At 37.2% G+C, this 25375-nt stretch overlaps 1 protein-coding gene and 2 long non-coding RNA genes across 17 annotated transcripts in view; 2 read left to right on the top strand and 1 right to left on the bottom strand.

The window, feature by feature from the left end:
* Positions 1–24645, top strand: part of CBLB (Cbl proto-oncogene B) — a 409638-nt gene extending 384993 nt beyond the window's left edge. For 14 of the 15 annotated variants that reach the window (XM_049105236.1, XM_049105235.1, XM_049105233.1 and 11 more), the window contains one exon: positions 21090–24645. In XM_049105236.1, the coding sequence (XP_048961193.1) occupies positions 21090–21349 (260 nt within the window). In that variant the 3' untranslated portion in view covers positions 21350–24645. The remainder of the gene's footprint in view (positions 1–21089) is intronic. The other variant, XR_007407886.1, reaches the window with a different exon arrangement.
* LOC125754224 (uncharacterized) lies at positions 4–11612 on the top strand. Its single transcript, XR_007407889.1, has 2 exons — positions 4–6976; positions 10279–11612. It is a non-coding gene; the product is annotated as an uncharacterized LOC125754224 (long non-coding RNA).
* LOC125754223 (uncharacterized) lies at positions 1897–21138 on the bottom strand. The gene is made up of 2 exons (XR_007407888.1): positions 21002–21138; positions 1897–20834 (listed from the first exon to the last, which is right to left on the bottom strand). It is a non-coding gene; the product is annotated as an uncharacterized LOC125754223 (long non-coding RNA).
* Positions 24646–25375: the final 730 nt, after the last annotated feature.

Below are 25375 nucleotides of genomic sequence, written 5' to 3'. Positions count from 1 at the left end.
AATAATAGTTATAATGCCTTCCTAACGTTCATATCATGCTTTTTGCTTTTCAGAGCATCTTTTTATTCATTATATAATTTAATGAGCAACTGCCAGCCTAAAAAGTATTTTTATCGCTTTAAAATTTGCTTATAAAGCTTGTATTATGAAAGGAATGCCTACAAAACTGCCTCATTAAAAAGAAAAAAAAATGATACCTTCATATTATCTTTTGTTCACTTAGTAAAGCACATAGTCTGACTCAGAACCTATTCATTCTCTAACTTTTGTTTTGCCCTACCAGATAGGAGCAATGGGAAAAATCTCTTTGTACATCAAAATGCTGCATTCTCTTATTTTTCAACTAAAGGAAAAAATCTCTTTAGAATTAATATTGGCACCAAACTATTAATTTTCAAAGGGATGTGCTGCAGTGCTCCACTGGCAGCTATTAAGCAGAATGGGAGAAGGATGTGCCATTTTAGTAAATACCAGTCATACTCCTAGCCGTTAATAATGAAATGCTGATGAAATTGCTTCTTCAGGAGGCCTTCCTCTACCACTATATCTAAAATAGTCCCATATACCTTATGTAGTCATTTTCTATACCCTCCTTGTGCTTTATTTTTCTTCAAAAAATGTCTCTATCTGAAATGCCATTCATTTGTTTGCTTGGTTTGTTATTTGTCTGTCTTTGCTAGAATATTAATGCTTTGAAGATAAGGGTCTTGTTTGCTCCACTGCTATGTCCCCATACACTCACAAGAGGGCCTAGCACACGATTCTTGGATAAATGGTTGGCTGAATAGGGGAGTAGGTGGGTAAAAGGAAGAGTAGCCGATGTATATGCTGTGCTGAACACACATTTTTCTTTGTTGAAGTGCAGTTGACCCAATGTTACGTTAGTTTCAGGGGTACAATGTAGGGACTTGATAAATCCATACTTTATGGTCTGTTCACTGCAAGTGAACCTACCCTCTGTCACCATTCAGTGCCATTACAATACCACTGACTATATTCCCTGTGCTGTACCTATTATCCTTGTGACTTACTCATTCCATAACTGGAAGCCTGTATCTCCCACTCACCTCTACCGATTTTGCCCATCCCCCACACTCTACCCCTCTTGTAACCATTGGTTTGTTCTCTGTGGGTCTGTTTCTGCTTTTAGTTTATTTGTTTTGTTTTTTAGATTCCTCATATAACTGATGTCAGATGTATTTGTCTTTTTCTGACTTACTTCACTTAGCATAATACTGTTTAGGTCCATCCATGTTATCACAAATGGCAAGATCTCTTTGTTTTTTTATGGCTGAGAAATATTCTGTGTGTATATACACACAGACATACAAACATATACATACACACACATCAGCTATCAGTGGACACTTGGGTTACTTCCATATCTGAACTATTATAAATAATGTTGCTGCAGAAAACGTGCATATGTCTTTTCAAATTAATGATTTTAACTTCTTTGGGTAAATATCAGTATGGTATTTCTGGATCATATGGTATTTCTATTTTTAATTTTTTGAGGAACCTCCAGACTGTTTTCCCCAGGGGCTGTACCTATTTACAATCCCGGCAGTGCTTGAGTGTTCCTTTTTGCACATCTTCTTCGCCAACACTTTTTTCTTCTCTCTTTGATTCCAGCCAATCTGACTGGTGTGAGATGATCTCATTGTGGTTTTAATTGGCATTTCCCTTGATAGTTAGTGATGTTGAGCATTTTTTCATGTGTCTCTTGGCCACCTGTATGTCTTTGAAAAAATGCATTCAGATCCTCTGCCCATTTTTTGGTTATTTGCAGGGAGGGGTGTTGAGTTGTAGAAGTTCTTTATATATTTGGAATATTAACCTCTAATCAAATATATCATTTGCACATAGCCTCTCCCATTCAGTATGTTACCTTCTGGGTTTTTTTTTTTTTTTATGGTTTCCTTCACTGTGAAAAAGTGTTTTGTGTGTAGTCCCAATCACTTACTTGAGGAGACCCATGTAGAAAAATGTTGCTAAGGCTGATGTCAGAGAAATTACTGCCTGTGTTTTCTTCTAGGAATTTTATGGTTTCAGGTCTCACATTTAGATGTTTAATCCATTTTGAGTTTCTTTTTGTGTATAGTGTAAGATAATGGTCTAGTTTCATTCTTTTGCATGAAGCTGTCCAGTTTTCCCAATACCATTTGTTAAAGAGACTGGTTTTTTCACATTGTATATGCTTGCCTTTGTTGTAGATTAGTTGACCGTATAATCATGGGTTTATTTCTGGGCTCTCAATTCTGTTCCATTGCCCTATGTGTCTATTTTTGTGCCAAGTACTGTAGTGTTTTGATTACTATAACTTAGTAAAGATAAACTATTAACCTGGGATTGTGATACCTCCAGTTCTGTTTTTCTTTTTCATGATTGCCTTGGCAATTGTGGTCTTTTGTAGTTCTATACACATTTTAGTACTGTTTGTTCTAGTTCTGTGGAGAAATGCTTTGTGTATTTTGATAGAGATTGCATTGAATCTGTGGATTGCTTTTGGTAGTATGACATTTTAATTCTACCAATCCATGCGCATGAAATTACTTTTCCATTTGCTTGTGTCATCTTCAGTTTCTTTTGCCAATGTCTTATAGTTTTCAAAGTACAGGTCTTTCACCTCGTTGGTTAAATTTATTCCTAGATATTTTGTTCTTTTTGGTGCAGTTGTATAAGATTTTCTTAATTTCTCTCTCTGCTACTTCATTATTAGTGTATAGAAATGCAACCAATTTTTATGTACTAATTTTATATTCTGCAGTTTTACTGAATTCATTTATTCTGGCAGTTTTTTGGTAGAATCTTCAGGGTTTTCTACATATGGTATCATGTCATCTGCAAACCGTGACAGTTTTACTACTTTACCAATTTGGACTTTTTTTCTCTCTGATTGCTGTGGCTAAGACTTCCTGTCTTGTATCCAATAAAAGTGGCAAGAACGGACATCCTTGTCTTCCTCTGGATCTTAGGGAAAATGCTCAGTATTTCACCATTATGTATGATGTTAGCTGTGTATTTTTCATATATGCCCTTTATTATGTTGAGATAATGTTCCCTCTAACCCCATTTTGTCGAGAGTTTTTCTCTTGAGCAGATGTTGAATCTTGTTCAATGCTTTCTCTGTATCTATTAAGATTTTTATCCTGTTCTGTTGATGTATATTATGTTGATTGATTTGCAAATATTGAAGCATCCCTGCTTCTCTAGGATAATATGTGATCAAGGATACTGACCAGTAATTTTCTTGTGGTGGCTTTGTCTTGATGGTTTTACCCTAAGGGTAAATGCTAGTCTTGCAGAATGTATTTGGAAGCTTCTGGAGTTTTTTGGAATAGTTAGAGGAGAATACTTATGAACTCTTCTTTAAATATTTGGTAGAATTCATCTGTGAATTCATCTGGTCTTGGACTTTTGTTGGGAGGTTCTTGATTCTCAGTTCAATATCATTACTATTAATTATCTGTTCAGATTTTCTGTTTCATCCTGATTTAGTTTCAGAAGATCTAGGAATTTCAGAAGTTTCTAGGAATTTAACCATTCCTTCTAGTCTGTCCACTTTGTCAGCATATAATATTTTTGTAGTAGTTTCTTATAATCCTTTGTATTCTGTGATTTCAATTGCTATTTTGTTTCTGATTTTGTGTTTTTATTCCTTGATAATAAAGGTTTATCAATTTTGTCTGTTTTGTTTTTGTTTTTTTCCAAAGAACCAGCTTTTGGTTTCATTGATCTTTTACAATGTGTTTTTGGTCTCTATTTTGTTTATTTCTGCTCTGGTCCTTATTATTTTCTACTTTAACTTGAGTTCTCTTTGTTCTTCTTTTTCTAGTTCTTTTAGGTATAAGTGTAGATTGTTTGAGATTTCTGTTGTCTTGAGGTAGGTCTGTATCACTATAAATTTCCCTTTAATGCTTTCTCTATAGCCCAAATATTTTAGGCCTTTGTTTTCATTTTCATGTTTCCATGTGTTGTTTCCTCTTTGATTTGTTGGCTGATTGGTTGTTAGTAGCATGTTGTTTAGCCTCCATGCGTTTGTCCTTTTTCCAGTTTTTCCTGTTTTTCCTGTGATTGATTTCTAATTTCATAACGTGTAGTTGGAGAAGATGTAGGATATTTCATTCTTATTAAATTTGAGATTTGTTTTGTGGCCTAACGTGATCTATTCTGGAGAATGTTCCATGTGTATTTGAAAAGATGTATATTTTTTTGCATGAAATATTCTGTATATATCTGAAGTTCATCTGGTCTGAAGTGTTGCTCAAAGACGACATTTCCTAATTGATTTTTCTGCTTGCATAATCCATTGATTTAAGTGGAGTGTCAGTATCCCCTACTATTACTATAGTATCCTCAGTAGTGCTCCCTTTATGTCTGCTACTTATATGCTTTATGTATTTAGGTGCTTTGGTATTGCTAGCATAGATACTTAAAACCCATTAAACCTCTTGTTGAACTGATCCCTTTATCATTGTGTAATGTCCTTCTTTGTCTCATATGACAGATGTTGTTTTAAAGTCTATTTTGTCTAATAAAATTTCTACCCTAGCTTTTTTTTTTTTTTTTCCCATCTCCATTCCATGGAATTTTTTTTTTCCCCATCCTTTCACTTTCAGGCTATATATGTCTTTAGATCTGAAGCAAGTCTCATGTAGATACCATGCAGATGGATCTTGTTTTTTATCCATTTGGCTGCCCTCTGTCTTTTGATTAGAATATTTAGACCATTGTTTTTTGGTTGTTTTATAGTTTTTATGCTCTTCTTTCCTTGCTCTCTTTACTTGTGATTGATGACTTTCTGTAGTATTATGCTTAGCTTTCTATTTTTTTTGTATCTGTTATAGGTTTTGAGTTTATAGTTACCATGAGGTTCATATATAACATCCTAACTATATAGCAGTCTATAATAGTAATGATGATCACTTAAGTTTGAACCTATGCTAAAAGAGCTTTCTTACTCCCCCCTCCACATTTTATGTATGTTTTCATATTTTACTTCTTTTTATTCACAATTTAACTATAAGCTTTTCTCTTAAAGGAGTTCCTTTGAGATTTCTTGTAACATTGGTTTAGTGCTGATGAACAACTCTTTTTTTGTCTGGGAAACTCTATCCTTTAATTTTTAATGACAGTCTTTTGGAGTAGAGTATTCTTGGTTGTAAGGTTTTTCCTTTCAGTTCTTTGGCTATATCATGTCACTCCCACTGGCCTGCACAATTTCTGCTGAGAGATCAACCTGTGGGGTTTCCCTGGTATATAACTTTTTGCTTCTCTTTTGCTGCTTTTAAATTCTCTTTATCTTTAACCTTTGACATTTTAATTATTGTGTCATAGTGTAGATTTCCATGGATTCAACTTGTTCAGACTTCTCTGTGCTTCCTGAATCTAGAGGTCTGTTTCCTTCCCCAGGTTAGGGATGTTTTCACCTATTTCCTAAAATACATTTTTCTGTCTCTCTTCTCCTTGTGGAACCCCTATAATGCAAATGTTTGCTTGATGTTGTCCAAGAGATCCTTTGACCTGTCCTTATTTTTTAAATTATTTTTTCTTTTTGCTGTTTATCTTGGATGCTTTCCATTATCCTGTCTTCCAGATCTATATCTTTGCATATGCTAAACTACTGTGAATCTCCTCTACTGTATTTTTCATTTCAATAATACAATGTTATTGTATTATTCAGCTGAGGTTGGTTCTTTTTATATTTATCTCTTCATTGAAGTACTGAGTTCTTCCATTCTTCTCTGCAGCCCAGTGGTCATTTTTATGATCATTACTTTAAACTCTTAAGCAGTATGCCTGATAATCTACATTTCATTTAGTTCTTTTTCTGAGGTTTTGTCTCGTTCTGTCATTTGGAGCATGTTCCTCTGTCTTGTCATTTTGATTTTTATGTCTTTGAATTAGGTAGAACAGCAACTTTAATCTTGAAGGAACAGTCTTGTATATGGTCCTCCCTTGTATAGACTCTGTACTTGTAAGATTGGCTGGCTGGTCCTCCCTTGTATAGACTCTGTACTTGTAAGATTGGCTGGCTGGAGGTCCCTAAGTTGAAATATTCATGGGCTGGAGTGGTCGCAGGGCTCTCCAAGCAGAGCCTGCCCTGGCAGGACAGCTGAGGCTGAAGTGACGGCAATCCAGGGTGTCACGGGGTGCTCAATGCAGAGGTACCCTGGAGGGGTGACCAGAGCTGAGGCTAACACAGGCTTTGGGGGCATGGGACACTCCATGCAGCAGGTGCCCTGGCAGGGCAGGTGGAACCTAGATGGGCATGGGCTAGGGATTCCTACCATGCTCCATACTGGGGAGGGGGGAAGGGTGTCCCAGCAAAGCAGTTGGAGCCAATGCAGGCATGAGCCAGGAGATCCCAGAGCACTCTGCATCCCAGGGCACCCTAGCAAACCATGTGAAGCTGAGGTGGTATGGGAAGTTTTCTAGGGTTCTCTGTATCTGCCACCTCAGCGTTAACACCTGGAGCTGCAGCAAGTGCTGACCAGGGTGCACACTCTGGGGATGCCTAGGTGGGACAGCTAGAGCTGGTGTGGACTAGGGGCCCAGGGCTCAGTGGGGTGGTCATCCACTTAAGGTGCTGGACCCTGCTCCCATCCATTCTATCAAGGTGGAGGGGGAATGGAAATTGTGTATTCACCAGCCTCTCCAACCTGGAGAGAGTTTTAGTAGTGTCCCCATTGTGTGGCAGGGTTCTAGGGCTAGTCCTTTTATAGTTAGTTGCTCTTTTAAACCCCAGCTTTGTTTCCATGCCCTAGTGCAGACAAATTTGCTCCTGGTCCCCCAGAGCCATCCCTCTACACTGCAGTTGGCGACATCGGGTGGGAGTTCCCTTCATTCCATCTCTCCTGCTGTTCTGTCTGTGGTCTATCTTTTGTTGTACAGAAGCTGGTCAGTCAGCCCTCAGTTCTGCAGGAGGAATTGCTTTGTAAATAGGTGCAGAGTTGGCGTGTCCATGGCGGAGGTGAGTTTAGGGTCTTCCTACAGTGCCATTTTAGACCAGAATTAACAATATTTTTGCCTCATAATTGTAAACATCAGAAGTTTTTCCTTTGTAGATTCTTATCTCCTTTCAAGAAGATTTGTTGATAGTGACAGCCATATATTCTGTAACCTCTGAATCAAGATAATTAATGAGTTGCTTTGAGAATTATCAACATAGTAGTTCTTATGTACTTGATGACACGAGTGGGAGAAGTAGAAGTCCCTCTATGATTTTACGTGTTCTAATGTTTGAAGATATCTCAGAAAAGTATAGAAAATTTTATTAACCTGTTCAAATTTTGGTCCATGCTGTCTTCGTATTTACTTGTAATCCTTCCAAGATTTCAGATATATCCCTAGGTAGCCCTTGAAACATAGTTTTGATTTCCAGATATGAAAAAAATGTGAAACTCAGGAAGAAGTGACATTATCTGGCAGCTTCTATATAAGAGAAGGAAGCAGATCCCTTAAGGAAATAACCTTAAACTATAACTTCAAGAAAAGTACCATGACTGATTTAAAATAATATATTCACTGCCACCAATTCTGGATTAAAAGAAACATGTATTCAAGTCTTTTGAAGAGTTGTGGCCAAAAGGCTGTATTTACACAGCTGCTTTACAGTTTTGCTCCATAATATGTGGGTGTTGTAGAGCCTAAAGGAGCATCATTCACATAATGATTTCAAATGTTAGGAATTCTGATTAGCATTACATTAGAAATTTCAAGGAAGAACTTTTGAGTCACAACCCTTGGTGAAATATCCCCAAATAAGCATTTACCAAGGAGCATGAACTAGCTTTTACCTGAGTGATAAAATCATCTTGATTATTACTCTGAGGGCCTCAGCTAGCTGTAACATCAAATATTTCAACCTACTCCCTGAACTCTCTTTACAAACACAGTCAACCACAGAAAATAAGATACTTTTTTTCCATCAAGATTATTTGCTGACATGCAGCTCACAGGCTGTTCACTGGTTTATTTCACACCAGCAGAGGGACTGGGCTTGTCCTTTGGATTAGGTTTGTCCATTAAAAACTGGAGACTGGGTGCCATGTGCCTTTGGGATTCTAAAATCCCTTATTTTGTAGTGATGGGTTTTTATTAATGTCTTATAAAGATGACCTTTAAGGATTCTAGTATAATTGCTGTATCTTACAAATTCAGTTTCTCTTATCTTTATGATGTTCTAAATAAATGATAGTGCTTTATATATGTTTTCTGTGAAAAAGGATTTTTTTTTAATTTAAAAGTATTTTTTTCATTGATTTAAAAATGTTTCCTGTCTAAAAAGAATGCATGCATGTATGTCTACATGGACCAACAGTGGTTCCAAATATTTTATTCCTCCCCTCCAAAATATAATATTCTTAGATGTGACAATTGATATTTAATGATATGAATGTTAATAATAAGTGGATTTTTTTAAATGGATTTTACCAGACTTGTTAAATTCACATATACTTGTATGTGAGGCAGATAATTTTTTTTGCTAAATTTCTTTACATGCGAATCTTAGTTATATGGGGCTCATGTCTATACTATCTATGTGTGAGCTTTTATAGATTTTCCAGTTTGCTTTTCTCTTGTTTTAGGTTATAATGTGCTACATTTTGAGTACCATTCTTTAAAAGTCTAGGGAATCCAATTTATAGAATAAAATTTATTAGAATAAAAAAGTCATAATGATGTGCTTGTGCTCATTTGGATGAAGTGCAGCATTAGCTCTTGGGAAACCTTTTCCTATTCTTGGTATTTAGAAGACAGTTCAAGGTAACACTAAAAGAACTAGAATATCAGCACATGACTTATGTTAAATGTGTTTGTAACTGGTAAAACATTTTAAAGGAGGTCTCATCATAAAAGGAATTCCAATACTACTTTTATTTTTACTAGCTTAAAGGAAAAGTAATGGAATATTGAATGAATTTTATATTAAGACCAAATATTCTAAAGTTCTCTCCCTTAAGATCTCAGTTGAAAATCATGGCTTCACTTCACTCAAGGGTTGGAATTGTGTATTGTCATCACTGATAAGATGTTTGAAGATAAATTATGTTTGTGTGTTTCAACAAAGGAAAATGCAGTGTTAAAAAGTTTTACTACAATATAACTACCTGAAATATCTTCCCTTACATACAGCTCTAGTTTTCAAACCACAGTATCTGGAATCTTTTTTCTTACAAATTTAATAGTAATATAGTTTTCCTATAACCATTTTCTGGATATATTACAAAACTGTATAACTTTAGCCTTAATTATCATATTATCTATCACTGTGTATCTGAAATTTTTTTATTTGTAATTTAGTGAAAACTATATTAATACATGTCCTTATAAAATTATTGTATCTATACTGATAGCAATTGAAGTTTGTGGTATATTGATCCAACTTCCAGTGGGATAACAGAGTCATAATTACGTATTTAAAATTTATTTTAATGCCTTGATCAGTTAAATTTATATTTTTAATTCTCAGATATTGTTATAGTTGAGAAAATCAGTCTGAGTCTTGATGTCTATCTCAAATATTACCCATGAATTAGAAGTAACTTATATGTCTATCTTAAATATCATCCATGGAATAAATTATCCATGAAGTAAGCAGTAAGTAGTTCTACTTACTCAGTAGTCAGTACTTCATGGATACCATGAAGTAGTAAGCTACTCTAATTTAGAGATGATGTCTCAGATTGTACATAATAATCATTTCTAAATTTGTTAGGCAGTTACTGTGAGCCAAATGTTAAAGCTAGTATTTTAAATATAGACATATAGGTATATGTGTAACTATATAATTATATATAAATGTACATTTATATGGAGAGAGTTTAATATACATATCATTTATTGGATATATTGAAGAGTTTATATAAATAGACATAATTGTATTCCTCACAACCAATCTGAAATAGTATTAATGTCAATTTATAGAAGAAAATAAATTACCCAGGGTTTCACAACTAGTAAGTACCTGTGTAATAGGATGTGAATTCTGTGTATTATCAGTAAGCTATTTGTGTATATTTGTTATCCTGCCTGCAGCTAAGCCAAATTAAGTTTTAAAAAATCACACATGTATATAACAGTGATTGCTAAACTGAGTTTGGAGATGCCCAGTGATAAAATCTGATAGTAGCAAAGGAATAGTAATGACGACAGAGGGATGGAACAGAGTATTAGGAATTATACTAGAGATTTTGAAACCTGAATCCTGGTCCTTTTTCACATGATCTTAGGAAGCCACCCACCATATGCTTTCTATACTTTATATATCAGGTTATTTCTCCATGTTGGATCTTTGAGCAGTTAGACCTGTAAAGCTAACAGAGGGGATCTGAAGCTATTTGGTTTTTTTTCTAATGAAAGTAATATATGGACGTTGGAGAACAAAATACAAAAACAAGAAAAAGAAGCCACTTCTAACCCATCATCAATCAGGAACATTATTGCCATTTGGAGTACTTCCTTCTAATGTTTATCTGTGTGCATGTTCACAAAGTCAAGATCACACTCAGTATGTCAATTCCCTCTCAATTCCATTTAACAGTTTCATAAGTATCTTACCACATCATTAAATTTTTTTATAAAGTGGCATTTTAAATTATTGTATGATAGTCCATCATTTATATGTGCTGTCAAAGACTAACATTTTAGAAGTCTAACAGAAATCCCAACTTTATTTGCAAGAAAAATGAGTTAAATGCCTTTGCTTTTGTCTAGAAATATAGAAACTTGGTGTTTGTTTTATTAAATAAGATTAATATAACAAATAGTGTATTCATCGATGTGATGACATTTACTTATTAGGCAAATCTTTCAAAATTTAGACAGTGAAGGAAGTAATAAGGATCTCTTGTGGTGAGATAGCTGTTAGCCCCTGAAGTGGAGGTGCCATCAACCCTGAGAAATGTGAACTACAGCAACGTAGCTTGCCTTTTTAAATCATAATCTGCCCAAGGACTCTTTTAGACCTTTCTTTTTTCCTAATCACTCCTGCAACAATGACAGTTTAATACCACAGATATACTTTATATTTCTGTGTACCCTTTTAGCATCTAAGATCTTTTCTTGTCCCTTAAGGACCAATTTTCACCCTCCTGGGGATACTGCCCTCATTTAGAATGCATGACCTGGAGTAATCATTTAAGGTATTCTAACCATGTATTCAGGATAATTCCCATGCCATCCAGGATTTTTCTTGATGCCGCTTTGCTCATTTATATGCTCAGAAAATGAAAATTGAATCAAGATTTAACCCTAAACCAGTACTTCTCAAATCTTTTAGCCCACCAAGGGGTTAACTCTGAATCAATTTCCCGATTGTCCATTTCTGGTTAAAGCCTCAGTGTTGTTCAAAGTCTGTTTTATCTTAAAAATTCATACAAATTTTACATTTTCCTCCTTGATAAATATGTATTCATTTCAAAATCTTAAAAAAAAATGGGGCAGCCCAGGTGGCTCAGTGGTTTAACACCACCTTCAGCCCAGAGCCTGATCCTGGAGACCCGGGATCGAGTCTCACATCAGGCTCCCTGGATGGAGCCTGCTTCTTCCTCTGCCTGTGTCTCTATGTCTCTCATAAGCAAATAAATAAAATTCTTTAAAAATAACTTTCTCACATCCTTAAGTAAAATTGGTGCTCCAGAAAGATGTACTGTTTATATCCTAAGACTCCATATATTCTTGCACTTACTTTGATATGGTTGCCATTTCTCATAGTTAGAAAATACGATGAGCATGGGCAGCAGCACTAGAATAAACACATGTCATCCTTAAGAAGATATCGAAAGGACATTTATTCTGGTACAGAAATTCCCATTGAGTTGATAAGATTCATAGTTATTACAATGTATACCCCCAAATTATAACAACTTTTGGAAAACTATAAGATAATTTCATCTTCTGTCTCATTGTTCCTTTCTATTACCTATCCATTATAAAGGCAATAAGGACCTGATATCTCTTTTAGACATTGTGAAAAAAGAACAAGTGGGAAAGTGAAGGCTGTCTGTAAACTTTGGGGAAGGATATATAGAAAGAGGGATTGCTTTTAAGCAGTTTGCTCTAATGATGAGCATGAAAATGGTCTGTTCTCCCCCCCCCCCCCCTTTTTTTTTTCTTAAGAGAATCTCAGGCAAGCTCCATGCCCAGCATACAGTCCAAAACAGGGCGCAATCTCACAACCCTGACATGACCTGAGCTGAAATCAAGAGTTGGCTGCTTAACCAACTGAGCCACCCAGGAGCCCCTCCCTGCCCCTCCCCACCGCTTCCTTTTTAATAGTTTCCACTCTTAGTTCAGGTTGTAACAGATCTTCCTTACTAGGATGTTGCTTAAGCTTTCTATGGAATTAAGCACTCACAACAAGTTTTCATGTTTTGTTCCTCTTCCACACTTCTCTGACATTACTATTAATTTATAGTAATTACTGTCACAGTATTTAAATATAGCAGTTATCATAGATGTGAATTCATTGTCCTTTCCTTTTAATGTTCAGTATATGTGCTGAAAAGACCATTACATTAATTAATTTGCATTCTGCCTCACCAAGAAGGTATAAATAATACCTCTAAAAATGAAATAGGAAAATAGATTTAGAGAGTGAAAATTGTACAAATGGCTTAGCTTAAGGTCCAAATCTTAGTTGCCAAAGTGAAATGCACCTGACCAATCCCATCTCCATGTGATGTTCCTCATCTGTATCTAGAAAAGTCTCTTGTAGCTGTAAGTTACCTAGTGCAGAGCTACTCTATCCAGTTAAATCAACTGAACAAAAAATTAAGATATGCCGGACTAAAAAAAAAATTCACCAATAGAAATTTATAACAGGTGGCCAGAGTTGCAACAGATTCCATTTTACTTCTCTTTGTAGGCTCAGATACATTGATAGTGTTCAAATGCCAAACATCTGGAGGAGGCAGGGCAAGATGGCAGAAGAGTAGGGTTCCCAAGTCACCTGTCCTCACAAATTCCAAACATCTGTAAGATTCTGAAGAGATATCAGCACTCTTGAGGAAATAAACTTTGAGTTAGAGCAGTGAGGACTAGGATTAAATGTGCTGGGATATGTGACTTTGGAATTCAAGAGAAAATACCTATTAGGAAAGTAAATCTTTACTTAAGTCCCCCCCCCCTTTTTTTTTAATGAAAAGTCTTTAAAATCGATCGTGATTCCGTCCAGAGATTGTTTGAATCACTTTCCATAGTTGATATTTGAAATATATTTTGTGTGCAAATATACCAGTTCCAGGATCAGAGATATCTTCACTTCTCTAGAGTTGATTTAATCATCATGTCTGTGTATGTGTTTTTCGTTGCTAACTTAGGTTTCCTAAATTATGTTTACTACTTATTTTTTCAAGTATAGTCATCTGCAAATTCCATTGCCAGTATTTATTAGAGCCACCTTACATAACAGATAAGTTCCTTGGGTTGTTCCTGGTGAAATGGGTCATTTTTGTGTGTGTCCTTTACCAGGATCAAAAATCCGTATGTTTAGAGTAAGGACAAGATGGTAGAATAGGTAGCCCTGAGGTCACCTCCTCCCACAGACACATTAAGCCTATAACTACAGATAGAGCAACTCTTTCTGAGAATGACCTGAAGATTAGCAAAACCGTTCTTCCACATCAAGAAGGGTAGAAGGAGCAGAGATGAGATGTGGCTGGGAACCAAGGCCCCGGCACAGCAACCCAGAAGCAGGAGGGATATCACAGGTTACAGAGGTCCTCCCTGAGGAGTTAGCAGTTTAACACTGGGCACCCTTCACCCTAGGGATGTGCATCAGGAATATGAAACCCAATGATGTTTTTGAAAATCAGTGGGGCTTCACTTCAGAAGAGCCTGAGGACCATAGAAAAATCAAGATTCCACTCTACTCTTAAAGGGCCTGTACATAAACTTACTCCAAGACCCAGTACTGAGGCAGCAGTTTGAAAAGCACCAGGGCCATTAGTGAAGATTCAGTAATTATTTTAGGGTATATGCAGGTTGGGGCAGAGATCTGCGGAAACTTTTTCCAGGAATGGAAGTGTTGGCAGACACCATTTTTCTTGCCTTCCTTCAGCCTCGTTCATCCAATGCTGGTGGTCTCCGGTTTGGATGCTCTCCATCTACTTTCCTAGCACTGCTCTCCCCACTCTGCCCTTTCCTATATAGATCTCCCCCTAAAATGTTTCTACCATGCCACACATAGAAGGCAGCTTTGGTCAGGACGAGGGTAGAGGCCAATCCCACCCACACACAGCTCACACATGCAATACCGCTGAAGCACCTGCTTCTGATGACCAGGGGATGATTGTATAGGACACCATCTATCTAAGGCCACTATCTTCAAGACCAGGAGACATAGCTGACTTACCTAACACATAGAAGCAAACACAGAGTCAGGCAAAATAAGGAGACACGAAGAATTTCCAAATGAAAGAACAAGGCAAAACCTCAGGAGGGTGGGGAAGAGAAGCTAAATGAAACAGATATGCAATCCATCTGATAAGGAGTTCAAATAAATTGGTCTTAAAGACACTCTGAGAATTTCAACAAAGAAAACATAAAAAAAGAACCAACCAGAGCTGAACAATACAGTAACTGAGTTGAAAAATACACTAGAGGAAATCAGTAGTAGCTTAGAGGAAGCAGAAGAATGGGTCAGCAATCTCAAAGGCCAAGGAGTGGAAATCATCCAAGCTGAACAGCAAAAAGGAAAAATAATCTGAAAAAAATGAGGATAGGTTAAGGGACCTCTTGGACAACATCAAGCATTCTGACATTTATAATATAAGGGTGTCAGAAGGAGAAGAGAAAGGAACAGAAAACATACTTGAAGAAATAATAGCTGCAAACTTCTCTAACTTGGAAAGAAAATACATTCAGGACCAGAAAGCACAGAGAGCCCCAAACAAGATGAACCTAAAGACATTCACACAAGCACATAATAATTAAAATGCCAAAAAATAAGATGAGAGAATCTTAAAAGCAACAAAAAGGAAAGCAACTAGCTATGTACAGGGAGCACCTGTAAGACTTTCAGCAGATTTTTCAGCAGAAACTTTGCAGGCCAGAAGGGAGTGCATGATATATTCAAAGTACTAAAGGGGGCAGAGGGGGGAACCCACTACCAAGAATACTGTATTTGGCAAGATTAGCATTCAGAATTGAAGGAGAGATAGTGTTTCCCAAACGAAAGAGTTCATCACTAAACCAGCCTTACAGGAAATATTAAAAGGACTTCTTAAATGGAAGGGGGAAAAAAAGGCTCTATATAGTAAAACTAATAGATCGATTACTTACAAAACTACCCCAAAGGTTAGAAGACAAACGTGGTAAACAACTGTACCTACAGTAATTACTTGAGGGGTGCACATATTACACAATGCAATGGAGTAGAGGGTAGAAACATAGTGCTTTCAAAAGGAGTTCAAACAAGTGACAATCAAAATAAACTGCTATATAAATAGGGAGTTATATATGAAAACTCTTAGTAACAAACTAATAAAAACCTGTCATACACAAAAAAGTAGAAGGAAATCCAAGCATAACACTAAAAAATGTCATCAAATCAAAAAGGGAGAGCTAAAGAGAACAGAGAATTGTGAAAACATCCAAAAAACAATTAACAAAATAGCAATAACTACATTTTTATCATTTCTTTAAATATAAATGAACTAAATGCTCCAACCAAAAGACACAGGGTGAATGAATGGATAAACAGGATCCATCCCTGTGCTGACTACAAGAGAGTTCACACCTTAAAGATACCTACAAAGAAAAGGCATGGAAAAAGGTATTCCATGAAAATGAGAAAACAAAAGGTGGACATCAGACAAAACAGACCTAAAAAGGGGGCATTACATAAGGATAAAGAGCAATCTAATGAGGATATAACAATGCTAAATACCTAAGTACCTAACATACTAACATTTAAATACATAAATAGTAACAGAATTAAAGGGAGAAACTGACACTAATGAAATCATAGCAGGAAACTTTAATACCTCACTTAAATCAATGGATAGATTATTCAGACAGAAAATCAATAAGGAAACAGTATCTTTGAATAACACATTACACTGAATGGACTAAGATTTATATGGAACTTCTATGGAACGTTCCATCCCCAAGCAGCAAGATACACCTTTTTAAGTGCACATGAAACCTTCCCCAGGATATGTCACATGTTTGGCAATAAAACAATTCTTAATAAATTTAAGAAGATGGAAATTATATCAAGCATTTTTTTTATCACAATAGTATGAATTTAGGAAGCAGTTATAGCAACTGGAAGAAACACAAATACATGGAGACTAAACAACATTGCTAAACAATCTGGGTCAGTGAAGAAATCAAAGAAAAAATTTTAAAAAAGATACCCTGAGACAAATGAAAATGGAAACACAAACTTCCAAAATCTTTGGAATGCAGTGAAAACAGGGAAGATTATAGTCCTACAGGCCTACCCCAAGAAACAACAGAAATCTCAAACTATTTAACCTTACCACCTAAGAACTGGAAAGAAGAACAAAGCCCAAAGTTAGAAGGAGAGGAAAGAAATAACAAAGATCAGAGTGGAAATAAATGAAAAGACTAAAGCGGGGGGGGGGGGGGGTTAAAAATCAACAAAACTAAGAGCAGGCTCTTAGAGAAAAAAGGATAAACCTCTAGCCAGACTAATCAAGCGAAAGAGGATTCAAATGAAATCAGAAATGAATGAGGAGGGACACCAGGGTGACTCAGTGGTTGAGTGTCTGCCTTTTGGCTCATGGCCTGATCCTGGATTCCCAGGGTCAAGTACCACATTGGGCTCCTTGCATGGCGCCTGCTTCTCCTCCCTCTGCTTGTGTCTCTGCCTCTCTTTCCATGTCTTTCCTGAATAAATAAATAAAATCTTTGTTAAAAAAAAAAAAAAAAGGAATGAGGAAAAGTTACAACTGACAAATACAAAGGATTATAAAAGGCTACTACAAAAAATTATTTGCCAGTAATTTGGACAGCCTAGAAGAAATAATAGCTAACTCCCTAGAAACACAATCTTCCAAGACTGACTCAGAAAGAAAGAAATAATATGAACAGACCAATTACTAGTAATGAAGTTGAACCAGTGATTTAAAAATTCCCAGGAAACACAAGTTCAGGACCAGATGGATTCACAAGTGAACTCTACCAAACATTTAAAGAAAAGTTAATATATATCCTTCTCAAAATATTCCCAAAAACTGAAAAGGAAGGAACATTTCCAAATTCAATCTACGATAGCAGAATTACCCTCATAGCAAAATCAGACAAAAGATATTATTTTAAAAAATTACAGGCTGATATCCTGAGAGAACGTAGATACAAAAATCCTCAACGAAACATTAGCAGACAACATTCAAAAACACATTAAAAGCATCATTCACCCCAATCAAGTGGGATTTACTCCAGGGATACAAGGATGATTTAGTATCAGCAGATCAGTGTGATGCACATTAACAAAATGAAGGATAAAATATGATCATCTCAATAGATGTAGAAAAAGTTTTTGACAAAATTCAACATCTATTCATGATAAAGACTCTCAACAAAGTGGTTAGATGGGGAATATACCTCAACATAGTAAAGCTGTATATGACAGGCTCACAGTTAACATCACACTCAACAGTGAAAAGCTATAAGCTTTCCCTCTGGGATTAGAACAAGACAAGGATACTCTCATAACTGATTCAACGTAGTACTAAAAGTCCTAGTAACAGCAATCAAACAAATGCATCTAAGTTCATAAGAAGTACCACCGTCACTATTTGCAGATGACATGATACCATATATAGAAAACTCTACCAAAAAACTATTAGGATAAATAAATTCAGTAAAATTGCAAGATATAGAATTAACATATAAAAATTGTTATTTCTATATACTAATAATGGACCATCAGAGAAATTAAGAAAATAATCTCATTTGCAATTGTATCAAAAAGAATAAAATGCCCCAAAAAAGCCCCCAAAAACAAAGCAAAAAGAATAAAATGCCTATGAATAAACTTAGCCAAGGAAGTAAAAAAAACCTGTACTTTGAAAACTATAAGATACTGGTAAAAGAAGCTGAAGATGGCACAACTAAATGGAAAGATGTGTTCATGGATTGGAAGTATTTATGTTGCTAAAATACCATACTACCCAAAGTAGTCTACAGATTGTATGCAATCGCTATCAAAATACCAATAGCATTTTCACAGACCTAGAACAAATAGTACTAATATTTGTATGAAACCACAAAGAATTTAAGCTTTGTTCCTATCTCAAGAATGCTTTAGCTATTTGAAGTATCACAGTGCCATATTAAAACTATACTACAAACTGTAGCAAAACGGCATATTACTGGCACAAAAACAGACACCTACATCACTGGAACAGAATAGACAGCCTGGAAATAAACCCACATGTCTAAGGTCAATCTGTGATAAAGATGACCAGAATATAAAATGGGGAAAAGACCGTCTTTTCAATAAATGGTATTGAGAAAACTGGGCCACTTCACACTATATGTGAAAAGAAACTCAAAGTAGGATTAAAGACCTAAATGTAAGACTTGAAACCTTAAAAGTCCAAAGAGAAAAACGTATGTAGTAAATTAGACCTCAATCTTAATTTTTTTTGCATCTCTCTCTCCAGGGCAGGGTGACAAAAGCAAAAATTAACAATTGCTACTACACCAAACTCAAAAACTTTTGCACAGCAAAGGAAACTATCAATAAAGTGAAAAGGCAACCCACTGAATGAGAAGAAATCTGCAAATTATATACCCAATAAAGGGTTAATACTCAAAATATATAAAGAACTCCTATAATCCAACACACACACACAAAAATCCAATAAAAAAAACTGGCAGAGGACCTGAATAGACATTTTTCAAAAAACAACAACAACAAAAAAAACACAAATGGCCACCAGACACGTGAAAAGATGCTCAACATCACTAATCATCAGGGAAATGCAACTCAAAATCACAATGGGAGTATCATTTCACACCTGTCAGAATGGCTATCATCAAGAAGCAAGCATTGGAAGGATGTGGGGAAAAGGGAACTCCTGTACTGTTGGTGGGAATGTAAACTGGTGTAGCTACTACAGAAAATATATGGAGATTCCTTTAAAAAATAAAACTACCATATGATCCAGCAATTCTACTTCTCAGTATTTACCCAAAGAAAACAAAAATAGCAATTTGAAAATATATATGCAATTTTGTATCATTTACAGTAGCCAAGACATGGAAGCAATATAAGTGTCCATCAACAGATGGATAAAGATATATATACACACCCAGAGACACACACTGGGGAATATTAGCCACAAATAGTGACATCCTGCCATTTGTGACAATGTAGATGGACCTAGAGGGTACCATGCGAAGTAAAATAAGTCAAATACCATAAAATTTCACTTGTATGTGCAATCTAAAAAAAAAAAATGAAAAAAAAACACATAAATACAGAGAACTGGTGGTTATGTGGAATTTGGGGAATGGGCAAAATAGCTGAAGGAGATTAAGAGGTACAGACAGGCTTCCAGTGAGAACACAGGCACAGCATAGGGAATATAGTCAGTGACATCATGATAACTTTGTAGGGTGACAGACGGTAACTACACTCACTGGTATCTTGTAATGTTTATAAATGTCAAATAACTGTTTACACCTGAAACTAATATAATACTGTATGTCCACTCTACTTCAATTAAAAATACACATGGTTATTAAATTTTAAAGTTGTAAATCTTAAAACTTCATTGTCAATACTGGTAGGTGTGTCTCCGGCTGCCATCGTATCCTTCCCACTTTAGGAGCATATTTAGCTATTCTTTTCAAAGATGCTTTACATTCATATGTCCTTCTCAGTATTTTGGACAAAAGCAAAATAACAGTATTAGAAAAACTCTTAGAGAGTTACCTGTAGAAAATGAGGAATTTAGACTTGCATTTAAGTGTAGGTATTTTTTCTCACCCCAAAGTAAATCAGAACAGACAAGATTTCAATGTATGAATTCTGTGGTGATTGATTAAAGGGTAAGCCTGCTAGAATTTCTAACGGTTTTTCTGGAAATCATTAGAAGCAAAGTAAAATTTATTGTCCATCGCTGCATGACATAATGGAAATACTTAATAGAAAATAAATGGAACCTAAAAACCTAGTAAGAAATGCAATTTAGCAGACCAGAATAACTTGAGATGTTTAGTCATAAATGCAGGAAACAGTACTTAAGTATGCCCTTAGATTTATCATTTGGCATTTGTCAGTGGCCTGAGAAAGGATATTAAAGAAGTGTCAGTGTCTAAAAAGTCTTAAATCCATCAATGTGTTTCACGGCATAAATTTGATAATTCCTAATCATCTTTTTAAAATCTAAGCTTTTGAAATACAGCACCAAATATGGGTATCATGGACATCCATGATACAGAGCCTTCTCGGTGCCAGCCCACGCCCCGTGACCTGCGAGGGCCGGGCGCTCGAAGTCTCTGCCTGAGTCAGGTTACGGTCTCCCCGTGGGCACCAGTGTCCTTTCATTGAACTCTGAGAAACTCCTCAGGGGACGGACTCAGAGCCCGGATCGCCCCGCCGGCTTTGCTGTTTCTCCAGCAAAACTTCGTGCGCTGGAATCGGGGTAAAGTAGGTGAGCAAAGCCGAGCGTCTGCCTCTCGGTTCAGCCTCTTTAACCACCAGTAGCTCGAAGCGTCGAGGTCATTATTAACCTGAATCCGACTGGCAGGGGCGCCGGGCCCGAGGAGGGGCCGCCGGAGGCTCCTGGCCTTTGCCGCCGTCTTCCCTCCTCCGCTGTCATCTCACGGGGCTCCAAGGATCACTGCGGAATCGGGAATAAATTCGTACTGATTCCTCAAACTTGCAACACTTGCGGACCCAGTTCTTTTTTTTATTATTATCAACGTTCAGCATGGGGACGAGACAGCCTTCCCCGCGACCGCATATAAAACACGGGGATAACGAAAAAACAATAGGGTGTTCACATACCAGAAGGTCAAAGTGACGCGGGATCTCCTTTTTCATCCCATTATTGACAGGACACCTCTTTTTTTTTCTTTCTTTCTGATCTTCACAGATGGTTCGCAGGCACCAGCCCGGCCTCCCAAGCCGCGCCCGCGCAGGACCGCCCCCGAGGTCCAGCACCGGAAGCCCCACGGGCCCGAGGCAGCGTCGGAAAACGTGGACGCGAAGATCGCCAAACTCATGGGGGAGGGCTACGCCTTCGAGGAAGTGAAGAGGGCGCTGGAGATCGCCCAGAACAACGTCGAGGTGGCCCGGAGCATCCTGCGCGAGTTCGCCTACCCGCCGCCCGTCTCCCCGCGGCTGCACCTCTAGCGGCCGGGCCCGGGCCCGGGGCCTCGCCCTGCCAGCCATACTTTTCGAATCAGGGTTGAACTGACAGAAATAATTTAAAGACGTTTACTTCCCTTGAACTTCGAGATCTGTGAACCGCTTCTCCTTGTTTACACGTCGGCCGACTCGCGGCCCGCTGCGCGCCTCCGGGTTCGCTGCCACGGCCCCCGCGAGGCCGCCGTCGGGGCTGCGGCGACGTCACGGCGGCGGCGACGTCACGCGGTCACGCGCCCGCCCCGCCCCGCCCCACGCGCCGCCGGGTCCAACGCCATTTCGCCCAGTTACAGGATGCTTCAGAGGTTCTGATCTTCAGCGTATCGAACTAATGCAAAAAAAGAAAAAAAAAAAAAAGAAAAAAGGAAAGAAAAAGGAAAAAAAAAAGTGTGTGGCCTTCACTACTGAGTCTTTCTTTTGGAAACCTTTGCTGTTGTGAGACGGGAAAATTATGAATGTATAAAGCGTTTTCTTCGTCGGTGAACTCGCTGCCTTTCTGATAAGGGGTTTTCATACGATAGAGAGGAACGTCCCTTTTTAGCGAAAGTGTCGTGATCCCTTAACCTCCCGTGTCTCCTCTGTCATCCCTCGGGTGTCCCTACTCTGCAAACACAGGAGCTAGTAGGTGGGAAGCAGCTGCGGAGGCGGGAGACGCGCACTTGCGTGGGACGCCGCCGTGCTGACGTCCTAGAACGCCGTGCTGACGTCCTAGAGTGCGGCTCCCTGACCCTCAGGCCTGCGTTACCGTGAGGCGGGCCGAGTCCGAGGGCCACTCCCTGAAATATATGAATAGTTTTCAGATAAAACTATGCTCCTACCTTTCCCAAAGTGGAAGAGAGCTCATTTCCTATTTGAGGGTCGACTACCCTCTGGGACCTAACAGGTGTAGGAACCAGTCCATATTGCAGTGGAAAGAGTGAAATCCCTGATGCACTGTTAAGTGCCAATGCTACTGTGGCAATGTTCTGTTCTTTTTCTTTTTTTTTTTTTTTTTTCTTTTTGGCCAAAAAAAAAAAAAAAAAATCTCTGCAATCAAATCAGAATCATATTTAATTTGTAGATTCTCGTTGCTGCCTCCGGTCAGGGGAAGGAAATTTATATAGTTTTGCTTTTTTTTTTTTTTTTTTTCCTCCCCAAACAGAAACCATGTTATTAGTCTTAATCTGCAAATATTTATTGAGCATCTATGATGTGCTTGACGCTGTTAGGCACTGTGTTTTTAAAGCACAAACTGTCACAAGCTGATTCTGATCTGATGTTTTGTTATTCTTTATCTGTGCTTTTGATGGCAAAAGTCTCTCTCTGGTGGACAAAGCCTAATGAGAAGTTAGTGGAGAAATGGGACCAGATCTGTGTAAAGTGCTTGAGCCCACAGAAGGTTTTCTAAATATGTACTCATTGCAGGCTTGTGCACCTTGTTACCACTCGTCTTTCAACTTCACACCTTGTGTGATGTAAAAGGATGCATCTGATAGTGAGCCTCTCTTCAGGATTTGAAAGGACAGGACCAAACATCTAGCAGGACCCCATGGAAACTGAGGTTCAAGCCTGGAGCAGTCAGCAAGTTGACCTGGGGAGGGGAACTAATGCGTTGTTTTGCAAAGTGACATGTGACACGTGCCCTTAAAGGTTTGGCTATCATGATAGGAGGTACTTGAGTCACAGGCAGGGGTGTTTTGATTTCTTCAAGTAGAGTCTGCACTGCTCAGTGTCCCCGGAGAGGAATTTTTACTCTTCCTTAGATGTTCCACCTGTGGGCAGGTATATGAGTGCAGGTTTTACAGTTTTAAAAATGGCATCAGCTAATCCTCCATCGATTTAGGAACTCCATGTACATCATCATGATTATTTACCTTTTTTTTTTTTTTTAATCGGTCTCTGATGTCATGTTGGAGTAGCACTGTATGTTTTGCTTTTAAGACTTGCTGATCCTAGGGACAACTAAAAGCCAAAAGTTGCCACTTCATTGTGATAACATTGTTCTAACTTTAGTAGAGAATGATGTAAAATACAAATGTTAGAAAACCACAGCACATCATTCAAACAGCTTTCAAATAATGTGTGAAAACCTCCAGTGAGAATTAGACGTGACAATATAGTAAATTTAGACCTACATTTTTTTTAGATCTATTTTTGCAAAGATGACTTCCCAGCCTCCACTAAGATCTCTACATCTGATACTCGATAGCAACCATTAGTCTTATCATTAAAAAGAATGAATCAGAAGCTAGTATGGAATGTAGTAGAAAGAGGGAAACTTTCTATCAAATGCAGTCATGAAAAACCCATTGCTACCTATTACCAATGACTACCAAATGCAAAAAAATATATATTTTTTGTGGAAATAATTAAACCAGAATAATTATAAAAATGATTACTTCCCTATTAATGATTGGAAATGATTGACACTCGGTTTCACTGTGATCCAGAAAGTTAGACGTTCTTCCTGTTTCTCAAGACTAGGTAATATAATTATTTTTTAAGCCAGTACACCCTAGAATCCATATAATTATATCATGGCCAACATTGACCTGCTCTCCCTCATCTCCCAACATATTCTGGGGATAGAAGTACTTATCCTCAACGATAGTCAAGTAAATTAGTTCCATAATTTCTTTATTTCCCCTTGATGTCTGCAATATCCTGGCCAAATTTTCTAGAATTGAATCCAAGCAGTGCTTATGGTTAACTTGAGCTTCGTTCCACAAAATGACCTTTAGCTCTTCCCTGTCCATTTCTCCTTGCCCACATTGCAAATCGTCTTACTAAAGCCCTAATTGCAACTTCAGAGGGCCCATTTGTTGTTAACTCAATATCTCACACACAAGAACACTTGCAAAGATTTCTTCATAATGTGAATTTTTTTTCGTTTTCAGTTCCAGAAGCATTTCCTACAGTTTGGACATTATTTTTCCTCTTGAATTTTCGACTTGAAGCTTTAATTTGCACTGAATTATCGAACCTGGTTAAAATTTTAATTTTTTCTCTTAAGCTGACAGATTTGGAAGCAAATTACAGTGTGTTTTCAACAATACAGGTACTGCCTGTTGACCTGGAATTTTAGTGCTTCTAGAAAAAGTTTCCAAAAAAAGACAGCAATAGAGTGAAGGGTTTTCTTCCCGATTACTATTTTTTTTAATGCCTTTTTTAAACTTGTCTAATGTGGCAAAATAGTTATGTGTTCAATTAATTTATATTCATCTTTTTTCAATTCTGGTTATTATGTAAACTCAAGTACTTTATCTGTTCTTTTAAGGTATTTTATAAAATGAATCTTAACAAAATGCGGAGTTGGTATTTTATTTTTCAAACGAACACAAACATTTCTTTCACGGCATTTCTGTTTTCTTTGTGTTAAGCAAAAGACATTAGATTTAGGAGCTAAGTGAACAAAGTAGTACAAAATGCCCATCCCAGATAGTTTAAATACCCAAACCATATCATTTTAAGATATTTACATGAATTAGCTCTTTCTGTGTCCTAGAACTCAAAGTCAGTTCTATTAAGGTTCTGAACCATATCTGAGAAAGGCTGAAGATCTTCAGATGACAATTGAGAATTCCTAATCGACTCTAACATCTGCTCTCTAAATTTTTGGATTTTCTAATAATTTGTTACATAAGGGAGAATACATAAAATGGCTCAGTATATAATGGAGAGGGAACAATGGAGAATTAAAAGAATGTTAGTAACTACTTTTAAATCAAGAGCCATAAAGTGTTGTGAAAGTAATCAGTATGTGCAACATCCCACATGTAGTCGTAATAGTTAGACCCTCAAAGCACATACAGTTAAATGGGGGGATATACATAAGCAAATAATATACATAAGCAAATAATTTCAATACAATAAATGTGATATAAATTATCACATTGTGCTGGAATTATGTACTTAAAGTGGGTGCTTTAGAACTTTTATTGGGCCCTTACTTTATGCAAGGAAATTAGTAGTAAAACATTTAACCCTTTCAATAACCATCAGGCCTCCTCTAGACATGGAAGGGAAGGAGGGTGT

Source organism: Canis lupus, chromosome 33, assembly GCF_003254725.2.
Source record: "Canis lupus dingo isolate Sandy chromosome 33, ASM325472v2, whole genome shotgun sequence".
In the NCBI taxonomy this organism is placed as follows: Eukaryota; Metazoa; Chordata; class Mammalia; order Carnivora; family Canidae; genus Canis; species Canis lupus.
This window is presented reverse-complemented; position numbering and strand designations above follow the sequence as displayed.